The following is a 27,498-nucleotide window of genomic DNA, read 5'->3' as shown; positions in this document are numbered from 1 at the left end:
TTCTGGTATAGGACAATAGAAGCCATTGAAGTTCAAGTCAGGAGCAATCAAAACTTTCCAGATTGTACATTTGCCATCTCCCTTGGCCAGGAATTGCTTCATCTACTGCACGCATTGTCTCTTGTATCTGCCTCATCACCTTGGCTGTATCTGTCCTGTGTGCACTGGGGATAAATTGGGAAGGCATGTGCCACTCTCCGCTGTGGGCTAAGGGTCTGATCATCCCTTTGAAAGACTTCTTGTCATCCCTGAATACAAACCACCATATAATTACTGTGTCCTGGCATTTAGCTTATGAGTCCTTTCTTACTTCAATTTTATGCTCCTCCTTGTTCACAGTCTGAGTAGGGGAAAAAGATATGCAAAGATGTACGCTGGCATTTTACGAGTTACAGGCTTGTAGTATTACAAGTATGTTAGTGTGCTTCTTGAGTCTGGCAGTTTTTTGTTAGTTTTCTCAGTGGCATTGAGGCCAGGAAGCATCTTTGTACCTTAATAAGGAATATGCTTAGTTGGGACTTAAGTTTTGGGGGTTGCTTCTTCCCACACACATAAAAATTATATGAAGTTCAATATACTAAATTGTAATGTATAAAGTATGTATGATTTTAAAAATATAGAAGAAACAATTAAATGGAAATTTAAACAGTTACTTTCTCAGAAATACAGTTATTTATGCAGATTTTCCACTGTTAACTCGTGTGGTTTTTTGTATTTGAAGAACTTTTTCTCCAGCAATGAGCATTTAAATAAATATCTTCAGATGTTTGAGCTCAGTTTAATCTTCCCTTACTTGATAACATCTTTGTTTCACATAATCATACCCATGTTCCTAAACTTTTCACTGCTTCCTAATTAATAGTATAAAGTCATTTGCTATCAATGCCAAGTTTTGTCAAACATGTCAGTGACTTTCTTTGCTGCTCCCAACAACTGCAACTATAAAGGGACAGCAGAGAATTTTCTGTATTTCTTGCTATTTCTTGGACAGGGAAGAAGAAGGATATAGCACACAGACTGTGTTCTTAGTGTGAATGATACCTGGCTCTGAATATAATGAGTTGAGGCTCTTAGCTGATTCTGTGCTGTTTGCAAGAAGGTGAATGACAAAAAGTTGTTCTTGTCTATGTGCAACCATCTTTTTGCAACAACGTCAAGTCTGTTGACATCTGCTTGTAATACCTTTTGTCTGAATTTCTGTAAAAGAGTGTATGCTTTCCCTTTTTGTCCTGTGAGAAGGATAGGATGTACAAGTCCTTTCTTAGTTCCTTAAAGTAGACTCCTGTCTGGTACTTTTTCAGGCTTTGTGATTAATACTGCTTTTATCTGAAAGTTTGCTTCTGGGCTATCACTGCATTTGTTGTCCAGGAAAGGACAACTCTTAGGATGACAGTGATCACATGGTCCGGGAGCTTTCATTGCTACTTCCTCTCCCATTTTACTCCCTTTGGGAACACCCAAGGGACACGGAAGGTCCAGCTTCTAGACATCAGCATACAAGATTTGATGCTTGTCTTTGAATGCTCAGATTAGCTTGCATTCTAGGCTGGTACGTGGCAAAATATGGAAATATAAACACTAGTGCTAAAAATGGAAGGTCCCCACATTTGAACACAGAGCCTTTTGTGAAGGCACATGGGGAAATTGGTCACCTCTGAAGCAAGACCATCACAGGACACAGGATGTGGAGAGGGCAAGTGCTGTGGCAGCTGTTCTTGTTGATGTTCAAAGGTGGATTGTTCCCAGAGCTGTTGATTCTAGTTCACTTTTAGTTAAGTACACACTACAGAGGAGACCAGCTTAGCCTTGGAGAGGATGCCATAAACCACACAGCATGGATTGTGCTGCAAGACACTCAAATTATAGTGTTTGGGCTGGCTCTGGGATGAGCTGTGGGTGTCTTGTCTGTGGCCAGCAGTTAGTTACTGATGCAGGCAGCAAATTTCAGGAGAGCAGAGCAGAAGATGAGTGCAGCTTTTGCTGAGGTGAGAGGCAGGTCGGAAATAACAGCAGTGTAGGTTATGCAGGTCAGGGCAGAGGTTTTCAGTGTCAGATCCACCCTCGTTTGCATGAGTTCAAGCAATAAACAATTTTCAAAGCACTTCTGATTAGTTTTTTGTTTTTGAATTAAGCTGTGAAGTGCTAGGTAGGCACGTTCCCCTTTGAAGTGATGATGATCTGGCACGTGCCTATCTTGTTTAGGTGGAAGATGTTCACCTGTGTCCAGAGAGGCATGCTGCATGGGCTGAGGTGCGGCAGTCCCCCTGCTGCCCTCCCTTGCTTGGTAGAGTGACCTCCAGGTTGTCCAACAGTTGGGTGTGGTGGCCAGGAAGGGTGAGGGACAACATAATCTATTTTTATTCACTTTCAAATTAGGGCTGCAGTTTGCCCACCAGTGATTATAACCATCTGTTATGTTTGCGTGCATGTATGTGAGAAGTTCTGTACCAGCCACGTCGACATGTAGTACTGTACCAGCCGCATCCACATCAGAGAGAGGATGATGGTAATTAGGAGCTCAGTTTTTCTGGCTGGCTTCTTTTCTCTCTTCAGCTGAAGCAACAAACATAGTATAACTTGGATGGAAAAGCAACATTTATCCGCTTTTTTAGAAAGGTGTTAAACTGGAAAACTTATCTCTTCCCTGACAAGGTTGCTTACGGAGCTCCTAGACATTTCATTACACTAAATTCTCAGTTCTGTCTGTTCTTAGAAGGTATTTAGTTATTTATGCATTGATTTTTAAATCTATTAGTGTTTATTTACTTAAGCAACATGCTCAGTTGTAGTTTTTGAAGCTTGCAGTAATTAGATAATTTATCTCCCTTAAAGTCATGAGGGTTCCCGTGGGCAACTAGTTGATGTTTGTGCAGTATTAATCAATAATCACCATAGGGGTTTTTTTCTAATTCTGTTTGCAGACACAGACACTTTAGTATCTAGGTCAGTTGCTCTCTGTGTCTTGTTTGTCTAGGTTTTGAATTTTTTTTTTTCCTGAGTTCAGTAAAACTCATTTCAGATCCTGTGCAGTTGCTCTGTGCCATGTTACGATGGTCAGCAGGAAGTGAATGTTCCTGCATGTTACTGAGAAAATAGCAGGGCACACTAAAGTCATGGTTAAATGCAGACAGACATAATTCATACACTTTGATAGCGCTCCTGTTCAAATGTCTTCTAACATGGACACAAGTTGTAGGTAAAGGCAGAGAAACAAAGGAAGATCGGTAGAAGCTAATAGAGTCATAGAATCATTGAGGCTGGGAAAGACCTCCAACGTCCAAGTCCAGCTTTCGACTGAATGCCACCATGCCCACTAAACCATAGCCCCAAAGTGTTTACTTATGAAGATGAAAACTCATGACTAGTTTCTTAAACGGAAACACTTGGACGCACCCCCTGCAGAAACTGAACCTAAAAAGAATGTGTACCAAGACCCCCTGCAACATCCTGGGCAGCTTAACAGCCTTGGCCCTTGGCCTGTCATGCTCAGTGTTATAAGTAAGTGTGGACCATTGACTTAAAAAAACCCAAACAATAGTCCACACAAATTGTGTCATTAATTAGTATCATAAAACATATATATATATAAGTATAGTACCTTTAAACCAAGCCCTTAGTTGTTACATTAGTCCCTAGAACTACATTTATCCTGGTCTTGTCTGCAACCCAACTGTGGTTGCACAGTTCCTCTCCAGAGGCATTCAGTGCTGTAGAGCAGTACTAAGTAATTGGTTTACAGGATCTGCTCCATGGTCATTGAGGAAACTTCTGGTTATTTAACTACTCCGCTCTTACAGTAGAAAAATTTTAAACGTGTGCTGATGAATCACAGTGTTTTTCACACCTTCTTGTGCTACTTGGGAAGATGGGGTAAATTTTTCTCCACCAGCTCTTTCCATGGAAATGTGGAGAGCAGAGAACACTGTTGCTAAGATTGCATGGCAAGTGTCTGTACATAGGCACTTACCTCCATGATTAGAATGTTATACTTGCACACATCAGATAATGTTTTCAAAATGTAGTTCAAAGTGAGTTCCTGTCTCCAAGCATTAATTACAGCTTCCATTTCACATCTGTTACTAGAGAGCAGCAGACAAAGATCTATAAAAACACAGCAGGCTTTTAATTGGAAATCTAGTGAAATTTATTCCTGGCGATTGTTATTTCTAAAGGATGGTCAGTTATATAGATCAACAATTATCTACCACAGGCAAATTATCACTATTTTTTATTTGTTTTTCCTTTTCCTTTTTAGATACGTGTTAGAGGAAAAACATAGCTGTAATGACATGAGAAGTAAACAAATGCCATTGGTTGGTTAACCAACCTTGCTTCTGAATTCCTTCGTACTGCATGACTCGTGGCACTGCTAATAATTATAATAACAACAACAATAAAGAGTGTTTGTCTGAACTTTGTCCTCACAGAAGAAGATACTGGGGATTTTAAAGGTGCATATTTTCAGATCTTAGCAAGTATTTCAGCCTGAGGTGGTGTGATCAACATGATATCATTAAAACGGGAGCTGCTCAGAAAGGTCTGTGTAATTGAGCACGCTATCATGTATGCCACAGCTACACAAACACTTTGCAGTGTATGCAGTGGCTACATGTATGCAACTCCTACACAAACACATAAATTTATGTTATGGTTTGCAGCACATTAGGTGGTTGTTGGTAACCTGCTGGGTGTCCATGCTGCAGTAAGGAATGTACCTTCTATCATCAGTGGGCTACTTTAGTGAGACAGATGGGGAGGGGGAAGAGGTCAAAGTTTTATTAAAACATAAAAACTTGCTCTTTCTATCTACTCTGTACTAGTATTTTTTTTCTTGTTTGGTTGGCTGGTTGGGGAGTAAATAATAGCTGCAGTGGCGAGAGGGTCAATTTCTGTTGACTTCCATGAGTTTTGTGTTATACCTAAACCCTATTAATTGTAACTTCATATTGAAAACTGCAAAGTAGAAATCCATCATCATGTGCAGGTTTTGTCATTGCTAAAGTCTTCCCACATTTGAAGGATTGTTTTTATGTTGTTTTCTCCACCCCTTTATAGAATGTCACTATGAGCCAAGAACAGAAAGTAGACCAACGTGCAGAATCAAAAGAAAGATTATCAGTCATTTGCATAAGTGCCAGCAGCAGCTTAGTACCATTCAGTCAGAGCTTCTGCAAATGGTGCTGAATGCTTCTGCATACGCTATTGCCTCACTTGGAGCTTTGGCTCCTGTCGGTAAGGTCTATTGCTCCCAGACCAGCAAAGTCATTGAAAAGAAGGCAGCAATTTGGACTCCAAAACTCAGGCTGCTTGCCTGTCACCAGCACATTTTCTTTACGTGAGTTAGGCTTTGACTGTAACACAAGCTGCGCAAAATTTACCGCTTGTGCTGCACTGTCCAACTGTGTTATTCACATATTCCACCAGTTTAATACTCAAAAGACCACAAACAACCCATTTAAGTTGAGAATGGATTAACTTACTTTTGTAGCTATTGTTTACCTTTCTAAATGGACTATTGATTCATAGCCAGGCTGTTATTTTTATTTGAAAAGACATGGTCCCTTTCTCACAAGCAGTTTCAGCTGTTTCCTTTTGATGTTTGTCAATCTTTCCTTTTAAAAGCAAATGGAATCCAAAAGTTCCGTTTATCAGATTTTTTACTGTTAGTATCATTTGCCATCGTAGTCCTGACTTCTAGACTGACAGCTATTTGGCAGCAGTTCGGGGCCCTCCAACTAACTACCTGGCATAGACTTAGATTTCAGTTATTCTGGCTTTTGATTTTTCTTTGTTAAACCATAATTCCTGCTCTTCCTGCTCTCTTTCTATAGAAGCCCTTTCTATATAAGAGATCTTCAGACATTAAAGAACCATAGAAGATACGGAAATCTGGATATCATTATGTAAAATTCTCGGAGGCAGAATGAAACAGGTCTGCAAAATTCTATATAAAACTATTTCTCCATTGTTCTAGAGACAGTGTTCTTTAGTGCATCATTTACCATCATGTTTTCATTTGTGTGTGTTTGCTCTGAAAAGCCCCTTCATCTTCCTAAGATGAATCTGTAGGAAGGAAGAAGATAATTTTTTTTCTTTTCCTTGCTGGAGGGTGAATTAGACCTTCAGACAGCGTTGAAAGACTCATTTGAGCATTGTGCAATAACAAAGCAGGAGGAAGAACTAGAGTGTGGCCACAGGCTATTTGAAATGAAGTGACAAGCCATGAGGTCTCTGCTCTTTGTGGGGCCTTTTCTGATTTGAACTAGAGCTTGCCTGGTTAAAATTAAGCTGTGCACTTGTGCACACAGATTGCTACAGTCTGATGTGCAAACTTACATTCACATGCTGTATTGCAGCCCATGATAATAACAAAAATCAATGTCTCATTCTGATCGATTATGTTTTTGTTCAAAAAACAGTGCCTCTATCTGCTTGGCAATGGTGAAGGGAGATACTCTTCTATAATTGTTTATATAAATAGTCTATGCACAAAAGATCGTTATTCTGACATCCAGCAGGTTGGACTTCTACATGGTAGAGGTTGCATTGTGTTAGTCAGCAAAACAGGGCATATAAAAACAAGGAGACTTGGTCCTTTTTATATAGGGGAAAAACTGCTAGAAACCTGTCAAGTTCTCAAAGAAAGAAAGATGTCTATCTGACATCACTGTTATTGTCTCCTGTTTTGGTTTTTACCTTTGGCTGTAACAATGCTCTTTTGTCAGCTTTTCTTTATATTGGTTTCATATTTCCAAAATGCTTTTTTTTTGTGTGTGCGGCTTCAGGATAAAACTTGTAGGGTTTCCTTGGGTAATCCCCATCTGCATGTGGGGCTCCACATGTTCAGTAGGAGAAAATGAGTAGGCAAATAAGATGAGATTAAGCTATGAGTGTATCTCTTAACCATCAGAGAATTCGTCACCATCTCTGAGCCTCCTGTGGAGTTAAGCCTCTGTGCACTGTGCACTGGTTGGGGTATTTACATTGGCAGCTAAGGTGACTAAGACCCAGATTTTAATTCTTAAGAAAAAGACAGATCTAGACAGTTTCATTTAGCTTCCTAGGACAAGGACTCTGTAGATGTGCAAGGCTGTAGCTGTATGAAGTGGAAGGATTCTCATAGTTTAGAAGTTAAGGTAGCTGAGTTACAAAGTACAACTTTTATCATGAAGAGATAGCATAGCCTTTGCCCTCAGAAGGGCTTGGGAACAGGACAGTGTTGCTTAATACTCTTGACTGAAACACATAGGATAGTGAAACTGAGCACTGTGAACTTGCCTGAGAAGACACTTTTCATAAACAATGACAGGGAGAACATGTAGGAGGTGCATCGTGGCTGTAGGTAGCTGCCTGTTGGCACTTGATCTTTGTAGGGACATTTTCTGTCACGTCTGGTTCCCTTCTGAAGGTCCTTTCTTGTGGATGCTAACTCTTGTATTTGTAGCATGGCCTGTGTGTTTACAAACAGCTCATTTTACAATCAGTTCTACAATGGACCTTGAGAAGAAAAAAGGACAGATTAGGGATCATAATGTTGTGTGCATCAATGAGGAACACAGAGATACAGAAAAGCAAAGCTGATTCTAATTTGAGTGGTTGGAAATTCACCATGAGTCACCAGACATGGTGAGGGCTGCAGGAGCTCAAGCATGTAAAGATGATTATAGAGTATGACATTTCCATCTTAGAAATGGCTTGACTGGTTGAAAACATTTAAAATTGTAGTTCAGTACTTCACTTTGATTACAGTTTTTAAGAAAGGAACTTGGCTTTGGACATGAGACAGTCGGATTCTATCCCACTGAAATTAACATGGGACGAGCTGAAAGACGGGGTATACTTACCACAGTGAGGATAACTCAAGGTCCTATTTCGAACAACAGCATCAATTATCATCCTCTTTATGGCATACCATTGCCCCTTCTTCTGTCTCCTCTAAAAAGCACACCAAAATATGGTCCAGCCATCTTTTTCCTTTTTATGCTGACGTGTATGTGGTGGTAGACCTAGTTGTCTTTGCCTTAGAATAAACTCAGTCATGATTTCCTTCAATCCCTTTACCTGAGAGAACTGGGAATCGCGGAGGCCACATGTGCAGTGTGTAGCAAACTCTTCTGTTGCCAGGTTTTGCATCCTGACACCTTGATATTTGGTGTTGAAAACATAAAAAAGTTTGATGGCTACTTTGTGGTCTCTCAAATGTTGCCTGCCACTGCATGTTCTATGAAAACACTGGTATTGTAATTTGGTAACACTACTGTAGCCATGATGATTTAAAGGTGAGATGTGCAAGTTGTGTGGAACAGTGATAAAAATCTTTTCCCATGCATTGTATAAAAGTAACATAGAAGTAGCTTTGAGGTGAGCCAGTGGTACTGCAGTTTTATTTGAAGTTTCTCATATATTAAGTTTAAGCCCAGAAAGTAATACATTTTGAATGAATTGTCAAGTTGATACCAATACCCCATGAAAAAAAAAAAACAGCTTTTACTTTTCAGACACAGAATGAGTTCCTTAAGTGACTCCAGGAAAGTCAGGAGTTGCTCAAAACCAGACCAGAAACATTTTCTTTTGAGGCATCTGTAAACATGCGTTTCTTTCTGTGGTAAGATAGATTTTCATGTTTCAAAGCAGAAAGGCTTCAAAGTGGTCTTAACAGAGTTGTACAAAGTTCTGCTTCTCAGTGTTATATATATCTGTAACAAAATATCTTAATTCTATATTTTATCTGTTCCAGCATTTCTAGTTGCAAGTTGTGAAGAATATTTTGATTTTGGGTGTCGTTGAAGAAACATGATGATAGAGAGAAATAGAGGAATGCAGTGTTCTTTTGCCTGCATTAATAGTGCAAGCAGTTTTGGTGTCTTTTGTGATTGTTGATCAAAGATTTCGTTCAGGAGCAGCACATAGTGCCCTTTAACAGGGTCCTCCAGCCTGCTCCTGTCTTCCCTACCACCCTCCTTGTAGCATGAGATATGCAAAGCATGAAAGAATTGTGTGTCTTTCCCTGCCTCCCTCCCCTTTCATTTATTTATTTATGAAAGAAGGAAGACTGGGATGTCTCAGATGGTAGAAGTCTGGGCAGTACGGAGGGATAGCTTGATGTAGAGGGTGAAAGGAGGTCATGAGAAAAGCAGTCTGGGATAAATTTAATGACCTCACTTGGGAAAAACTAGGTTGGGTAACATGCAGAAATCACGAAGGATCCTCAGAAACAGCAAAGTTATTGTGGAGAAGTCTTGACATAAAGGTGAAGAAGTAGAAGGTGGATGGTTGCTGGATATGGAGCAAACCTGAAAGGATGTACCCAAAAATTCTAAAAGCATCTGTGGAGGGGAAAAAATGAAGATCAAGGTGACCCTGGTATATTTAGTGTGTTTGGTTTATGGGACTAATGAATGCATTAGGGCATTTTCCTTTTTCATTGCTTTTTGTTTATAGAGAATCTGAAAAAAATTTGAAGGGGAAATTTTTTATTCTACTTCTCCCTCTTTCAGTCTGAAAGCCTTTTCTACATAGGAAGGAAAGATTTCAAACTGTATTTCATTCTTCATTGCAAACTGGTTTCTTGTAATTTTAAGCTAACTTGACAAAGTCTATTTTGATCCATAAAACTTCTTACATCATTTAGATTTGTTTGGCATCAAACTAAAGTAAACTGATTGTGTCTTTCTTAAAAAAAATAAAAAACACCTCTCATGTTAGACAGGACTACTCTGACTGTGTTAAGTTTTGCTAGAGTGTTTCTGTGGGCATCAGCAGTCTTTGTGAGCTCTTGAACCTTGTTAAAAAACAAATTGTTTTTCAGTGTTTGAAGAACTCTGGGATGATTTCAAGACACAGGCTCAAAGCTAATTTCAATCAGAAGGCAACAGGCAACCCCCCAAAAAAAACAATCAAAGAATTGATGAAAAATCTCTTCCTTTCTGAAGTACATCTTTCATTTCGATTCTTGTGGTGCCATCGCCTTACTCAATGTCTAAATAAGAAGATAGGGCTTTACCAAAATAGCTTGAGAGTTTATGTGTGGTTCTGTCTGAAGTGTCAAGTTGGTCTTATGACAGGGAATAGTGAACTGTCCTGTTCACTAGCACAGATTTAAGGGGTCAGGCTTGCAATAGGACTTATCACAATATTTCCCTGGGAAAAACCCTCAAACTATTTAAACTGGAAATCTTCAGAACTCCTATGTCTACTTGCTAGTGCTCTGGCAGATGTATGAGCGTTTCTCCTATTCATAACTGTTTTGGAGTGCTTTCACTAAAATAAGTACCTATTGACTGCCAGAATCAGATTAGAATCTGCAAAGAATAAAAAGAAAATTTAGATTACTCTCTTATAAGTGGAAGTGACACACTTACGTGAAAATACGTTTTCTAAAATGTCACCTGCCTTGTGATGTTAGCATAATATAGTAATTTAGAGATCCTGCTTTGACTGCTAATAGCTTTAATTTGCCATGTGATGGTGCCTGGTGCAGAAATAACATTCAGGAGACAATACATGTCCACTGAACAGTGCTGCATTTTTTTGTGTATCTTTACACTGGTTTAGCTTGCTGCTAAGGTGCTTGGATTTGCAAAACTGGAAGGTCTGCCCTACAAGAAAGGGGTTGCATTGAGTGGCTGCTCAGGGTCCCCCAAGGGGAGGGTAAGTGGAGGATCCTACAAGGAAGATAGAGAGGGACTTTTTACAAGAACTCATAGTGACAGGACAAGGGGGAATAATTTCAAACTGAAGGGAAGTATGTTTAGATTAGACATTAGGATGTGAGGGGGGTGAGGCACTGAACAGGTTGCCTAGAGAAGTTATGGATACCCCATCCTTTGAAGTGTTCAAGGCCAGGTTGGACGGAGACTTCTGGAAGATTTGTTTTTTGATGTGAACTTTTAAAATAGTTGGAATAATTTTTACTAACAATGCTGCTTCAGCCCATTGATACTTTGCTGAACTACCTTGAGTAAAGGTAGAACTTCCACTTCTCCTTAATCCATGCAGATACCTAGTTGTGGCTACTGCTGTGTTGGATTATGACACTTGGTAGGTGATAAATGTGATGCACTGTGTGTATGAAGAATATAATTCTTTTGTGTTCTTGCCTCGACATGAGGAACCTGTTTTTTGAAGGCCTGAGTTTGTTCTGTCTTGTGTCATTATAATTTGGTGGTGATTTGAGCACGTATTTAACTTGTTTTGCAAAGAGGTAGTACATGCTCAGAGCAGCAGAAGATTGGAACACAAAGTTGCACCTATGTCAGTAGAGGTTGTGATTCTTCACATTTTTACTGAAATAAAAATATATAGAGAGGGAATTTTTTAAATAATCCTAAGGACATGTCCTAAGCATAACTCCATGAGGTGATTTAGGAATTGTTTTCACCAGTGTTGTTTCTGCTATTCACCAGGTTTCTGTTATTGCCATAATACACTACCTGTAGCCAGCTGACTTAATTTAATAAAAAGACTTACATTATTCTCAATAGTGACTAATATTCTGGAAGCATTTCTGTAAATTTTAAAAAGTTATGCTTAAGCCATGTGAAAGACTATCTCATGTTAAACGAGTGTGTGCAGAAGTGGGCTGTTGTCGCCTCTTCTGATATTGACTGTTTAAAATAGGAAAAGCAAGAAAAATTGCTATGTGTAGCCCATGGTGATACAGTGCTTTACCACAGGAAGGTGTTGTTTGCACTGAAGCTGTAGAGTGGTTGCTTTGTTATAAAGTTAGATGGTATCATGTTTCATGGGGATTTTTTTATTTGCTTCTTTCCCATGGCATCTGTTGTGATGGTGTGCCTCAAGCTACTCTTTTCAAAAGACCTCAGACAGACTTTAGTAAGGTAAAGACAAAGATCTGTAGCAGTTTGTTTTATTGGTCATACTTGTACTGTAGTAATATAATTTTTAAAAAGCCTCTTAAAATTTTGCCTGTGCAATCTGTCCTGAAATATGTATCAAACAGAGGAAGTTTGTTTTCAGAGACTTCCTTATTACTTATTTAAGAACTCAAGAGGGGTTGATCCCGGGAAATTAAGCTGTTGTCTCAGTGCTGTAATTGCCCTGCGATACGATCTTGTGTTGAAATGGTATCTCTCCTCTAGATGAAATCTTCTGAGCTATTGCACAGCATGGCAGGGGTTATAAAACACACAGATTGAAAGTTCACCACTCTGTAAAAGGTATTTGAGTTACATTGAGGAAGGATATTCCCCTTACAGCTAATAAAATTGTCATAATTTCAAGGACACCGCTGTAGTTCCCTTACCAAAAGCTCAGAGCTGCAATTTATGTCAGGCCTGATGGAGGCTGAACAGGTGGATTATGGGGAGTGTAACAGCAGGGTAACAGTGAGAAAGGAGAGCTGATACACAGCGATAATTGCACGTTAATTAAGGAGAAGAGGAGGCCAGTAGATGCAGGCTGTAAATGCTGTGGAAGAGGCTGATGGAGAGGAAAGGAAAATGTGATCCCTGTGTCTCAATGAGTGTCCTTGTGGTGGCTTGTACAGAGAAGAGGGAAGCTGCAGGGAGGAGCACGTGGGGCTGCATTTCTGTGGCATGCAAGATGCTGCTCGCCTTATCCATCCCTTTCTGAGCAGGGTGCTGTGGAGATGAAGAGAGCCCTAGTCCTGCTGTCAACTTCACAGCTGGTTCCTGTCGGTGACAAGAGGGTTGACTGCTGATGAGGCATCTGTGTGTACGTGGGGGCTGTGTTACAGGGCTGGAGGCTGCGCAGCCTGGCTCTTCACAAGTCCAGAGCAGGGCTGCTGAAGCCAGGTGTCAGCTCCCTGCCTGCAACCGTAGAAAGGGTGTTTAACAAAACGAAATCAGTATCACAGCAGTAACACCGCACACACCATACAATATATCAATTAATTTCACATACCACAGAAATGTACTGGAAATTCTGGAGATAGCAAACTTAATGTTATCTCCTACCTCACTTCAATGTGATGTTATTTGAAAAATGTATTGAAGTTGTTAGGGGGTGAGTGAGAAAACGGACTGTTGCAAATGATCAGGTTACCACAGCCTAATGAGGTAAGTCAGTGGGAATGGGCATAAACTGCTACCTGAGTGGTTTTAACTGATGTGTTCTCTAATTGTAATGGGATAGCAATGAATGCCTTATGAGGTGCCATTGTGCATCAAACAAGTAATAAATCAAGTTACAGAAACACAGTGTTTTGGAAGTACCTGCCAGTTCACATGCTTTTCTTAGAGCCTGCTACCATATAATTGCTAGTGTCTACCATAATGTCTGATACTTCTGTTTTAAAAATTAGTATCAGAGAAGGACTTACATGGAAATACAGACTTTTGCACCAATACTTGGGACACAGTGAGGCTTTTATAAGTCCCTAAGAACACATGAGAAGCAGCTGTAGACCAGCGCTCACAGGCATTACTGTGCAGCTGTAAGCAGCATTAAGGCAGGGATTTGTATAGCAAATAAGTTCTGTGTTGTAGGTGGGATAAGCATGAGAACATGACAGAGGTGGAAACAACTTTTGCCCAGCTGTTGCTCTTCTTGAAAGGAGGAAGTCAGGGGAAATTACTATCCACTTTTATCCAAAGGATTGCTATGGTTTTGCAAATGTGTATTTGTTGCTGATCATTTGAGCAGAGTGTTAATCTGTTCCATCCCATATGTAATAACAACTCTGGGGGGTGCTATGTGCTTGCAGACCTACATTGGTTCGATAGTTGCCTCTGTGAACCCCTACAAGAGCATTCCAGGACTGTATGACTGCACAGCTGTGGAGCGATACAGCAAGCACCACATGGGAGAGATCGCACCTCACATCTTCGCTGTGGCCAATGAGTGCTACCGCTGCCTTTGGAAGCGCCATGACAACCAGTGTATCCTCATCAGGTAAATGGCTGCTGCTGCTGCTGCTCTGGTTATCCCTGCCAGTCAGCCTTCCGGATTTGGGAGCGTACATTTGGACCACATAGAGAGGAGAACTCCAAAAGAAAGCAGGCCTTTAAAACAGTAGAGTTTCAAGAGAGTTCTGAACTAGCTCTGTATTGTCCTGTGAACCTCTAAAAAAATGTTAATTTTTCTTGTGCACCTTACAATTTCATTGAGTGAAAAAATCTATTACATTTTTGTGCATTTTTACTACTTACCTATCTATTGTTACCCTAAGTGCTTTCCCACTGGTTTAAACATCCCTGTGCAGCTCAGTAGTTTGTCACCACTAGACCCTCATTCCTGTATAGAGCAGAAAAGAAAAAATAACCCCCAACTCTTGAGAAAAGCAGTGAATAAAATTGGCAAAAGAGAAAACCCTCCACATTTCAGCCACTTAATTCTGCCTGATTAATCTTCCTTGCTTAATCTTGTTGTGCTTTAATTTAATGGTGATTTAATAGCTTCCTGTTTGATCCACTGTGTCACTGGTATTCACTGCTGCCGAGTGTACGGTGGGAGCAAGTTGGCATTTCAATAGCTTTTCCCTGCTTTCAGCCCCTCCTTCCTCCTGGCTCCAGAAGAGCTGAAAATGCAGCCAACTCTTTTCCCGTTCCCTAGCCTGCCAGCTCAGCTGCATTGGCTCACACACAGGCAGGGAAGTGCCGGATCAGGAGGAGCAGCTCGGTGGCGATGACAGTGTGGCACCAGCCACCGGACTCTGGGCAGGGGGTGATGTTCAGGGGGAGGGTGAGAGAGTGCATATTTCCTCTCCCTTTCCTCTCTTGCCTTCACAGCTTTTTTGTGATTAAACCCATTTGCTCTCACCTTCCTGCAGCACAAAGTTAAGTGTGTAGAGCTCTTCAGGCACAAGTTGACAAGACTTTGGCTGTGTCCTGACCTCAACAGGAGCCCTTGCAACAGCCGTGGGACTGCAGCATGGGGCAGTCAGTGGGACAGAGAGGGGATAAGGCAGAGTGAGAGCAGCACCTTTTGCAATAGGCAGGTTCTACTGACATTTGAGATAACAGGCCAGGTTACAAGGCTTCCTGGATAAGAGGGGGATTTGGTGCATGCGGTTCAACACCCAGTCTGTTAGAAATTTGGATCAGATGCAACACAGCCAAGCTGTGCATGTGCAGCTTTCTGTATGCTCTCAGGTTGCAGTGCCTACCTGTCCTCTCCAGTAGATAGATTCTGCCTGGCAGTGGCACAAAGGGCTGGAAAGGGCTGCTGAGTGTGTTTTTTCAGCTTTCTTTAACTGTATTTTTCCTTTTTATTATTTAATACATAGTCCTATACATATAAAGCTGAGTCCAGGTGACAGTCCAAGAAAAAATGTAATGCACAGAGATCTTTGTCATGTGAAAATAGCTATCCTGCAGTTATGATTTCATGTTTTATTTCCAGGTAACATTGCTTGTGAACAGTACATGTACACAAATTTAGGGAGCCAAAATAATTTCTGATGGCCTTAGGTACTTTTGCCATTCTGTACTGGCCTAAGTATTTTACCTTTTATTCCAGTTCCCCACAAGCTGACAAGAGAAAAGCAGGTTATGTCCTAAAATGGACATAAGCAGAAGTCTCTGATGTTCCAGAGGAGTCTCCAGCAGTCTCCGCTCTGTAAACCATATGCTTTGATACAGATAAGCCATAATATGGAGAAGTTTTGCATTAGCAATCCCTTTGAAAATTGTTTACTCTGGTCATGGATTGAAACAATGATTTGAATCAGTTCAGTGTTTCAGACAAGTGCCACAATACAACCTTATAAGGGTATCTTGTTTCTACAGAAATTGAGGGAATGTGAAATTCAAATAAGAAGTCAACTCTACTTTCATAAAACAGTATTATCTGCTGTATCTTTGAAGGACTCAGAGCAGGATTTTTTTAAATTACTAAAGGTTTTCTGTGGCCCTCATGAGATTTAGGAAAGTCCCTGTGGTCACATACCTAGTTTAGGGCATAGGAAGTGAAGGTGTAACAGTGTGTTTGGCAAATTCAGCGTCCTGGTCATTCCTGCATCTTTTGCTGGCTCAGAATTAGATGTTGCAACCAGTCATTGTCACTGTAACTTTCTTGGTTACTACTGATATTTGAAAAAAATGGCCGGGTGGAGCACTTTAGTGTTTGACTTCAGATAAATATTCTGGTATTGTATTTAATGTAAGAGATGTTAAAGAGGAAAATTTTGTTGCATCAGAAAAACACAATAGTTAAAAAGAGTGGATTGCTCGTGTAGGCTTCACATTCTGATCGGCAGTTTCACCTGCTCCTGACCTTGGGATCTAAGCACTCAGTAGCAAGTTATAACAGCCCGGCAAGGGAAGGTCCCTGGAACTCTTTCTTATGATCCTCTGGACTTGAAGTGCCCCCTGCTGGCACACAGAATTAGGTCAGCTTTGGTTTGGAGCTGCTTTCTTCGGGCATTGAGTTCAAAAACCTGTGAAAAAAGCTTCTAGTGTTTTGAAATATTGATATTGGGATATTTGTCCGGTTGGGGGAGGATGAGAGGGTTAAGGCTAGAACTTGAATTAAAAACTGTCATCATAAAGACTGGAAATATAATATAAATGTGAGACCATTTTTCCAGTGTAACCACCCAGACTAGGGGTGAAAAGGAAGGAAATACGGAAGAGATTATATTAAATGGAGTCACCCAAAGATGCTTAATTATTGGTCTGTGTAACACAGGCATTTTAATTCATGCTAATGCTGCACAGAAATGACTTAGCAACCTAAAATGTCAACAAAATAGCACACTGAAGAAGCTTTACACAACTGGTGCATTAGAATATATACACAGTTGTGAAATGGTATTTTCTCTCTCCCAGGCTAAAAAATGTTTATCTGGCTATTGAACTAAGGTTTTCTTCTAGACAAAAACATCCACGTCAATGAATGCTCAGTTTTATGGTCGTCTGAACCTTACTGCAGGATACAATTTCATTTAAAACAGGGGAAAAAAAAACCCCACCATGTTAAAAAATAAATAATATCCTTTGATTTTTCTATTGGGTGCCTCAGGAGGAAAATGAAGGGAGTCCATCTTAAGCAATAGCCAAACAGCTTGTCCTGATGTAGGGAAGGGAGTGACTTCCCCATGATTAGCTGATGTTTACAAGTTGGGACCAAGTTCAAACCTCCACCCTTTTATTATAAGAATAGCAAGGTAACTTTTTGGATCATTTGGTTTTTTTGCTGCACTGTTTAAGGTGACCTAGTCTATGCAGAAGCAAACATATGCACTGCTTTCAGATACAGTAGCAGTTGATCCACTTCAGAGCACTCAAAAAGAAGTGTAAAGCAGTTGAAAAAACAGCAACGTTCAAGCTGAATAACATTTGAGTCAGTGCTGTGAGTGGGAAATCACAGTCTGATACCAGTTTGTTCTCTCTCTTGCCATCTGATGGCCTCAGTTTTTGTTGTTGTTCAGCTTAAAAATCAATGTGAACCAAAATCCTTATGTGGAGACCCAGACTTGTGATGTGAAGATGTTCTTATGAGACTGACACACCAAAATTCAGATGTGCATTTGACAAACTATATTTGCTGAAGGGGCCTATTTTGTCTGTGTGTATCTGTCTTGGGGTTTTAAAGGCAGTTGACAGAACAGAGAAGTTATTTAGAGTAGCGTTATGTCCTTCAGAATGAGGAGTCTCTTTCAGTGACCCCTGTTTCCACTGCAGCAGTTGGGAGTCCAGGCTGCTGTACCCTTAGTGCGATGCCCTGTGTAGAATATGTCACGGAGAAAGTCTAAAGATCTTCTAAGTGGGCGCCTTCTGGGTTGCTGTCAGACTTAATATGTTCACAGTACTGAGGGCAGTGATGTGGAACAAGCTGGGCACTTAAACTCATGGGGTGGAAAGGTTGCTGGAAAGGTTGCACTAAAAAATTCGCCCTTTTACTGACCTTGGCAACTTCTTGTAGGCATAAGCTTTCTAAGGTCTCTGAAAGATTGATCCCACTTACCCCAGTGTTAGTGTATGTACTGTAGGTTGAGTAAACAACCTTAAAGTTTAGCATGCTTGTTCTTAATTTTAATTTCATAGTAAAGCCCAGCTATTATTAAAGTGTTTTGTGGAGAAAAAATACAGAGTCAACTCAATGTACGTAAAATTATGGGTCCTGAGTTCAGCAACACCACGCAGTGATGAGATCTTACTGTCCTGCCAGAGGGCTTCAGGAGCCCACCCACTCAGTGCTCAATAGTAATTGCGAAATTGAATAGGATGGAACATTTACTATTAAATGAGTAGAGAACATTGGGTAAATCCTTTCCTTGGATAGATCCAGACTTTGTGGAACTGGAAGAAAACAAAAAAAAAGCAGTCAAACATGGCTCTGTATGTGGGAAAGGCTAATGAAGAGAGGCAACTTGAGTTTGTGGGGCTATCCATCAAGTCAGGCACAGCAGAGACAGTAAGCTGTTGGTTGCTGGAACATATCAGTGGGCATGAAGTTTTATATATTTTAAAGACTGATTCTTCTTGGGAAACACTTACATCTCAGCTAAAACTCTGTCTCATTATGTTTTCTGAATGTCTCTGCTGATTTTTTTTTAAATTGTTGGCATTCATTTGCAGAAGAATGCCATACTTTTTTCTTGCTCTTTACTAGAAAGCATCAGTATACTTTGCTGTAACCTATAACTCCTGGGATCACCACTCAGCAATGGCACAACAAAAGTCTGTCAGATTATCTAAGCTTAGTCCCACATGCCTAGTAGTGCTCCATTAAAGTCAGTGACAAAATTCTTGCTTGCTACAATGAAAAAGACGAGGTAAGACCAAAATATACCCCTTCTCTTTGGGAATAAGCTGGAATTAGGTACGGCTTAATTAGGAATTAGGAGAACTAGAAATTAAGCAGCAGTTTAGGATACAATGCTATGGCTTCAGATGAAAAGCAAGCAAACTAGTCAAACTTTACCTGCCAGTTATATTTCTTAATGGCTCACACAGTGTTTTTAGTCTACATAAATGAAGGAAAATAATGTGGGGGAAATGAGCCAAATATATACTTTCCTTTTTTGGAGTGTTGGTTTTGAAGAGAAACTGAGTATATTGCCTTCTGTTTGTATCAGCAAGGTTACTTATTAACAGTTTGTTTTAAAAATGTCAATTTAGCATTATCAAATAGCATTGTTCTCCTATGGGTGAAGATGAGATATCTTACATCTCTGATGGTGATGGGAGGTGAAAATTGTTGATATTTTGAACTCACGCGAATCTGGTTTGTTTGAATAGGTATATGAAAAGTTTGTTTAAAGAATATGTAGCTCACTAAGAATATCAGCATTAATTATACTAGTAGCCTTTATGTGTTGGAATATGCACTGGGGTCTCTAACCTCCTCCTCCTCCTTCTCACAGCAGGGTGCTTTCATTAGCTATGTAATCCCAAACTTTCCCATCTTAATTAATAGTCTGGTCTTTATCCCTGACTATTGCCGTGCCGTTATTGTAACTTTGTTTTAACGTGACAATGGGAAGTGTTGGATGATTGCTTGTATTCAGAGATCTCTTTGTTGCCTCATGGGTGTGTGTACATATGCAATCAGTGCCTTGAAATGCTGTCCCAGCAGTGGTATGAAGTCTAAAGACAGCTTTTGTTTTGCCTTGGATGTCATATTCAGGAAGCTTAAGGGGGTATTTTGCTTCCCTTTGACTATCACTTCTAATCACCCCAGTCGTCCTGACGTCCAGTAATGTAGAATTTGGAGGGCTGGCCAGACAGAGGGATTCTTCACTAGCCACTGGAACTGTGAAACAATTTTCTCCTCTTCTTTCAGTGGCGAAAGTGGTGCTGGTAAGACAGAAAGCACTAAGCTAATTCTCAAATTCTTGTCTGCAATGAGCCAACATTCGCTGGAGCTGTCCTGCAGAGAGAAGACATCCTGTGTGGAGCAGGCTATTCTTGAGAGCAGGTACTAGATCTTTCAATACACAGGTATTTTTTCCAGAAGACCGAAGCCTTGACATTGAAATAAGAGCTTGCAGTGTAATTAAATATGTGTGTCTGTTTATTGAACAATAAAATTAATATTGGAGATGGGGAAATACTCCATTAAATAAAATTACCTGGTTACTCTAGATAGTTGTGAGCACAGTGGTATATCTTAATAAAAATATGCAGAATTTTGAAAGTAATGAAGCTTTAATTGAGGCTTTCATTTTTGTTTGGGGCTGAATTGAGATAATCAGAATAAAGGAAATGGGTGATGGGAGGGAGAAACCATTGGTTCAGTTTGTGTAGCCTGAGGACAGGGTAGAACAAGATACAACATAAAGTCCTCAAGTGGTAATAGCATGCTGAGGAAAGGGAGGGCAAGAACTGATAAGACAAATGAGTAAATGCATCAGATAAATTGGACACAATCTCCAAAAGCAAAAAAATATTGTCTGTGTTCACATGAAATAATACATGATTCCAAAGTATTAAAAACAAGACAATTTAAGATGCTGTTACTTTTGTTTATCTTCCTTCATCTCTGTTATACATGCTGTATCTTGATGTAGTTATTTTTTTTTAATTGCCTTAGGACAAGGACTGTTTCCTTTCTAGCGATTTGCATGTGCTGAGATTTCTTATTTCCATCTTTTGAGCAATTACAAGAGAAGTAGCAAGTAGCAGTTACTACTATGCAGCTGCAGAGTAGTTTGGTACGATTAATCTTCCTGTTGCGTGAATACTTGAATCTTTTGATAGGAAATTGAGATGCCCATTGCTAATGAATGGAGGGTACTGCTGAGGATGTAGACTGCGGCTGAGAAGAGTGTCAGAAGGGAGTTTGTCAGAGTATTGTTCCTTTCACCAGTCCCATGTGAACTTATTGGCATGCTAGTCACATGTTAACACTCTCGTCATTCTCTGTTTTCACAGTCCAATTATGGAAGCTTTTGGCAATGCGAAGACTGTTTACAACAACAACTCAAGTCGCTTTGGGAAGTTTATTCAGCTGAACATCTGTCAGAAAGGAAACATTCAGGGAGGAAGAATTATAGATTGTATCCTCATTTGGTGCTTTGACTCCTGTTTGCAGGCAGCTCCTATGTACCTCCTTGGTGGAGGACTGAGAGAACTGGCTTGCCTTTGTCTGTCCTTTCACCTCATCATGGTTAAATTGAGCTGGTGTTAGTGGGAAAGAGAAGCAGCAACACCAAATTCACACATGTGCACATGCATTTGTGGCAGTGTGGGGTGTATATACTCTTGGAGGACCAGCATTATGTGTTTCTACTGCCAGCATGGTGTGGCTCATATGCCTGTTCCTACACAGTGATCTAAAACAGCCTGAATTCTTGGGGATAAACTCAGTCGTCAGCCATTTTCCAAATGTATTATATCCAAAGATAAGCTGCTTACTTCTCTGGAGAAGTACTGGAAAGAGCAGAGCTGCTGAATTTCTACAGCATGAGTCTCGGTGGGTTAAATCCTCAGATTTGCCCTGCATTTGGCAAAATCAGACTATAAGCGGCTACACCAGAGCATCAGAGGTGTGGGGATGAGGAATATTCCAAGGGGATCTTGCCTGCTGTTTTAAACAGCTTCTTTTGCATTAGGACAAATTTAAAGTTGTTTAGGGAAAAGAAAAAGCAAAGGAAGCAGATGTCATTCAAGATGCAGAATGTCATCACAAGTCTAGTTTTGATGGAATGGAAGAGAAGAAGGTGTTAATACATTGATATTAGAACTGCTAATATTATTATCATTGCTACTTTATTTATCTTGTTGTAGGCATGTTGTATGAAACATATTTAGCATGTTGTAAGAAAAGAACATGATGCTCTTCCTATTGTCTCAAATAAAAGAAGGAAGATTATAAATGGCTTCTGCATTAATTGCTTTTTACTTTATTCCTTGACTAAAGCTTTTCTTCCTGGCTCTAGATTTATTGGAAAAAGTAAGTTGATGTTTGCTTTTGCTTAGTTAATTGTGTCTGATTTAATATTTTCTCTGAAACTGTGGATAAAAAATTTATCCTTAAAAATGATCACTGTTTTTTACTTTGACAGAATCGTGTAGTAAGACAAAACCCCGGGGAAAGAAATTATCATATATTCTATGCTCTGCTGGCGGGGATAGAAGAGAGAGAGAAAGGTGAGTGGCAAAACACAAGTCACACAACTGTAGTGGCTTTTGCTGAGCAGTCAGCTGTGGTGACAGCAGTGGAGAATTTAACTGCAGAAACCCACTAACCCAAGCAGAGAAATAGGTTATTTTTTCAGCTGGGATTCAGTGAGTGTGAATTTGAGCTCAACTTAATAAAGCAACCTGCTTGGTTGAAGAATGTCACTGAGCTGCTCATAGTTTTTCTCCCAGCTTCTACTGTGGCCTTGGGGAAAATTACTTGGGGACAAACATGCCTCATTCTGTTCAAACTGAATATTTTCACTGGTAGGAAATAATTCCACAGCAACAAAGATAAATAATTCTGGTTCTTCTATTCCTCTCTCATAAAGAATAAATCCACTGAACAAAAGAAATTACATTTGTATATGTGCAAAATTGCCAAAAGCTGTCCCAGCATCTCCCCGTACGCCTGCCTGTCTTTGCATGCTAAAAAGTTAACTGCATTATGCAGCTAAATAAAACAAAACCCAGGAAAATAGCCCCCCATCGTATTTTAATATAAAACTTTGTCTTGTGCATCATCATCATTTCTGAGCACATGAATTGTGAACTGTTTAACTCTGACTTAGTAATTTGTGGAGTACTTTTGTTTTGGCATTTCTTTTCCTTCACTTTCTTTTCTCTCCTCATTAGATGCTTTTTACTTATCTGTACCGGAGAACTACCACTACCTGAATCAGTCTGGATGTATAGCGGATAAGACAATCAGTGACAAAGATTCTTTCAAGGAAGTCATTGTGAGTTGTTTCCCTAGTTCTTTTGCTTATTAACACTGGAAGTTCAAGGTGCCTGGGGCCCATTGGCAGAGAATAGGACAAAGCCTTTTTGTGCTTTAGGCACTAGTCTTACAGGGACTTGTATTTTCTCAAAATGCTTCACTGTCCTTTTGAACATGCCTTTACCTTCCCTCTAGTATTTCATTTTTACTGTCATTTCAATGTGTGCTGTAATTTAGCGAAATTACTACATTTTGAAATTAAAAGTATATCTCTTGGGAAGTCACTAAGGCTTTTATATGCCTTTGCCCTTCCCTATATTGTTTTCTATTACAGATAGATAGATAGATAGATAGATAGAGATATATTTCACTGTTTTTCAATCCTAAAGCTTTGCCCAAATCATGTCGCATCTACTGGGTGGAGTCTGCAGTGCAGTGCGACACACAGGGAGTGAAGCACCTGTGACTGTTTAAGTTGTAGCTGCGAAATCCAGTTGTATGGAGTGACTTACACAATAGAATTGAGGAAAACATAAACACAGATTAGCAACCGGGTCCTGATGGAATCTCTATGAATGTCTTTATATCTTATACCCACAGCAATTAGTCTGTACTGACCATGCTAATTGCATACTGTAGCACCAAGGTGATACACATTAGATTTTAAAAATCAGACAAAACATTTGTTTTTATACCCTTCACCAAACTGTTAGCCATGTTAATCTCTTTGCCAAATTGACAAATTAAGGTGTAGTGGATGCAGCAGGTTTTTTTAGCGTAAAAAGCCGTCATCTTGTATGGCAGAAGGGTGTGTTGGAAAAGTTGGTAACTTATCTATATTGTTGTCACGTGCTGAACTAGATTAGCATGACATTTAATTTGTGCTAATCATCCCAGGGCAGGCAGAGCATGAAATCAGTTGGGCAGGTGATGTTTGCCTGCTGCCCGCAGCGTGGGCAGGCTGGGAGCAGGGGCTGAGGCTGCCAGGCTGCATTCCCAGAACAGGAGGCGGGCAGAAACCCCCACAGTTCACCCTCACCTGTCTTTTCCTATTATAGTCATCTCCTTTGCCTATTTTTATTGCGGTTTCAGTCATGGAAATGTTACTTAAGGGAAACTTTTTTGTAGGAGACAGGGATGAGCTGCATGGTGACCGTAGAGATGAACTCCTAGTGCTGCTGCCTTTCTGTTGTGAAAGGTCTTCTTTACAAAATAAACTTTCAACCGTTATCCCTACCCTGCTTTGAATTGTGTCGTGAGTCTGAGGCTTTTCCATTTGTAATGGATGATTTATGGAAGATAAAATGTGTCATGTGTCATCTATCAGACACCTGCAGTGACTATAACATGTCTGACTAGGCAAGTATAAAACTGATCTGGTCTCAGACAGGCTTGTATTAGACCCAAGTTTGGGAAATTCTGGTTATTTCAAGTGGCATACAATTACATACCCCATCTGTGTCAAAGAAAGCATGTGTTCCTCTTGTTTTAGTATTTCTTCTAATATTTTCCAATTTGCTCATTTATGTAGTTGAACCTTGATCGTTGCCATATTGTTTATTCATAAATTCGACACTTTTTATATAGATTCCTTTCTTGCTCAGTTTTACTGGGAGTTGTCAGACCACACTGGTAAAATGCGTGTTTGGGCGCACACATGAGCAAATCTTACATGTTGCTGTGTTTCCTCCCCTATGCCTTGCTACCTACAAGGCTAATTAGCAAAATTTGGTAAAAACACACAAGAGGTAATCAATTAATAATTCAAATTAAAGTAATTGTGTCTGATGCACAACTCAGTAGGTCATTCCAATATTTAAACAACTTTAATGATGAATTTGAAAGCACATTACAATGTCATTACAGCATCAAAATGAGATTTCTTAAAAGCAGAGATACTTACGTATTTCAAGATGTTCCAGTGTACCTTACAGTGTATTCAGTTTGGGAGGAAACCAAAGGAATGGACTCTAGCTAGCCCTCTGTTAGTCCTAACTTGCTTTTCTAAGGCCTCCCATTTTTGAGTCTGTGTGCATGTTATTAAAGAAGCTCACATGTCATTCCAGACTGCAATGGAAGTGATGCAATTCAGCAAGGAGGAGGTACGAGAAGTTTTGAGGCTGTTGGCTGGCATTTTGCATCTAGGAAATGTTGAGTTCATCACTGCTGGTGGGGCACAGGTGTCCTTTAAAACAGGTGAGAAGGCTGTGCATCCAAATGTAAATGTTTCTTGAGGCTATGAAAGTCGTAGTCGTTGCTATTGTGTCTGAACCTAACAAGGACAAGCAGTGAAAGGATCTTACTGCTTTTTAACATCTTTAAATGCTAATTAAAATGTTATATGTTATTTTTGAGGAGTGGGGTTTGACGAATAAGGAAAGTTAGTCTGCTCCTGGATGCTAGATCTTAGTTATGGAAGAGCTTGGGCACATATTTATTCCATTAATAGTAATGAAATTCCATTTGAATCTAATTCCTTCTTGAAATATTCTCAAGTTGATAAAACACATGTGCTCAAATACATTTCCTTAACAAGATCTCCACCAAAGGTATCTTTTGTTAGAGCTTTCAATACTTCAATTACAAATCCGAAAGTATGTGCTAGTGTGTCTAAAGAATGAGCTGTGAGCATTTTAACGTTTGTTCAAATATGGCAATAGAGAGTAGCATTACATACTGCTTATATACCATGTTATAGCAAAATTGAAAACTAAAGTATGCATGCAACAAAAAATTGCATTGGTTTATCCTCATCATCCTGAGGGAAGCTGAAAAGCAGTCATGTGGACAAAGACTCAATTACTGTTTGTATCAAGAAAAATGTGTTGGCGTAAGCACTAAATTGTCTGAATCCTTTAGGTGTAACATTAGGAGGTAAATAAATATTTGTGACTTACTTGTGGTGAATTTCTACTGTTAACTCCCTTCAGTCGTACATATTTATGCCTTTTCATGAGCAGCAAAACAATATCCTAGAGTTTCTAGTTGTGCTTTTGTCTCTAATCCCTGTCATTTTGGAAGCATCTTAAATGGTGGCAGTAGTAGTAGTAATAGTAGTAATAATAAAAATAGTAAAAAACCAAATTGGTTTCATAACCTTATACATTTAAGGACATATTTGTATTTGTCTTTGTCTTTCTCTTTTGGCAGCTCTGGGTAGATCTGCTGAATTACTAGGGTTGGACTCCACACAGCTAACTGAAGCATTGACACAGAGGTCAATGATACTCAGGGGAGAAGAAATCCTAACACCTCTTAGTATACAGCAGGTAAAGGCATCTCAATTTTGACATGTTTTTAGGGTCTGTGAAAGGTATGTATCAATCTTCAAGTCCAGAGAAATCACTAGACACTCAGGGACAGGAGCTTAGCTCATGCATCGGAGTTGTAATCAAAAGTACTACATAGATTTTTTGGGAGAAAGGTGTCATCTCTATAGATTCCATCCTATCATTCAGACCAGGACTGGGAGCTTGGCTCTTGTTATCCTTATTAAGCCTGATTGCTTACCATATTTTTTTCAAATTCTAATCATGTAGGCTGATATTTTTCACTATCGATACTTGGGTAAGGTGGGTGTTTTTGAAATTTTCTGGAGAAATATTTTTATCATTTACAAGAATGGGATTAGAAATAGGTATGCATAACATTATGCTTAACTGTAGAAAAACGTGAATTAAGGTATTATTTCCTACCCTTCTTTTTTCTTCCTCCACACCTTAAGTTTATAATTTTCTAATTTTTTGAATGCTTTAGCCTTGAGATGTAATTCTAAAGACACATAGGTATACATCTGTTTTAACTTAAACTATTAAACTCAAACCATGATGCCTTGTAAGTATTAATGCAATTGCTGTTGAGGTACATAGGAATACAAATCTGCTTGCATCGTACATTGCTTTATGGTGTGGTGAGGACACACAGGGGTCACAGAGGTGACTGATGTGTAGTGTATTCCTTTTTTAACACAGGCAATAGACAGCAGAGATTCTATGGCTATGGCACTTTATTCTCAGTGTTTTGCTTGGGTCATTAAGAAAATCAATAGCAGAATCAGGAGCAAGGAAGACTTCAAGTCTATTGGAATTTTGGACATATTTGGATTTGAAAATTTTGAGGTAGGTTTCAGAAGCTTGTTTAAGTGGATTGTTTGATATTTATGCTTTATTGTTGTACATATCTTTGTCCTCTTCTCTGGAACTTGATTATTAAACATGTCATGACTTAAACCAGTCCCTTGTTTGCAAAGTAAAATACATACAAAAATGTATACATTTTTTAAAATTTCTTGTCTCTTTAGGTAAACCGTTTTGAGCAGTTCAATATTAACTATGCAAATGAGAAGCTTCAGGAGTATTTCAACAAGCACATCTTTTCCTTGGAGCAACTGGAATACAGCAGGTAAGAGACAGGGAAGAAATTTGAAAGAATTTTGACTATCAGTATTCACTTGAAATCTTGATTTGCAGCTCCCTTAGCTTCCTTTGAAAATCTCCATCTGGAGCTGTGTATTTTTTAAAAGCAAGCTGATTTTGCTTTAATTTGCAAGATAAATACACCAGGTCCTCCTATTTTCATAATTAAAATGATTTCATCATATTTGTCAATAAAAAGGCCCTCTTTATTTTCCTTAGGGAAGGACTAATTTGGGAGGATATTGACTGGACAGACAATGGCGAGTGCTTGGATCTTATTGAAAAGGTAATAATTTGATGTTACCTATTGTTA

The 27,498-nt window shown here is 39.5% G+C and overlaps 1 protein-coding gene across 1 annotated transcript in view; it reads left to right on the top strand.

Annotated features, from left to right (window-relative positions):
* MYO10 (myosin X) overlaps positions 1-27,498 on the top strand; it is a 161,385-nt gene that overhangs the window by 72,739 nt on the left and 61,148 nt on the right. Inside the window, exons 4-14 of the mRNA XM_027663778.1 lie at positions 13,688-13,875; positions 19,711-19,845; positions 20,802-20,926; positions 21,809-21,822; positions 21,935-22,019; positions 22,686-22,789; positions 24,837-24,966; positions 25,921-26,039; positions 26,742-26,888; positions 27,071-27,171; positions 27,405-27,471. Coding sequence (XP_027519579.1) covers positions 13,688-13,875; positions 19,711-19,845; positions 20,802-20,926; positions 21,809-21,822; positions 21,935-22,019; positions 22,686-22,789; positions 24,837-24,966; positions 25,921-26,039; positions 26,742-26,888; positions 27,071-27,171; positions 27,405-27,471 — 1,215 coding nt within the window. The remainder of the gene's footprint in view (positions 1-13,687; positions 13,876-19,710; positions 19,846-20,801; positions 20,927-21,808; positions 21,823-21,934; positions 22,020-22,685; positions 22,790-24,836; positions 24,967-25,920; positions 26,040-26,741; positions 26,889-27,070; positions 27,172-27,404; positions 27,472-27,498) is intronic.

This window comes from Corapipo altera, unplaced genomic scaffold, assembly GCF_003945725.1.
Source record: "Corapipo altera isolate COAL_440 unplaced genomic scaffold, ASM394572v1 73, whole genome shotgun sequence".
NCBI classification, from domain to species: domain Eukaryota; kingdom Metazoa; phylum Chordata; class Aves; order Passeriformes; family Pipridae; genus Corapipo; species Corapipo altera.
This window is presented reverse-complemented; position numbering and strand designations above follow the sequence as displayed.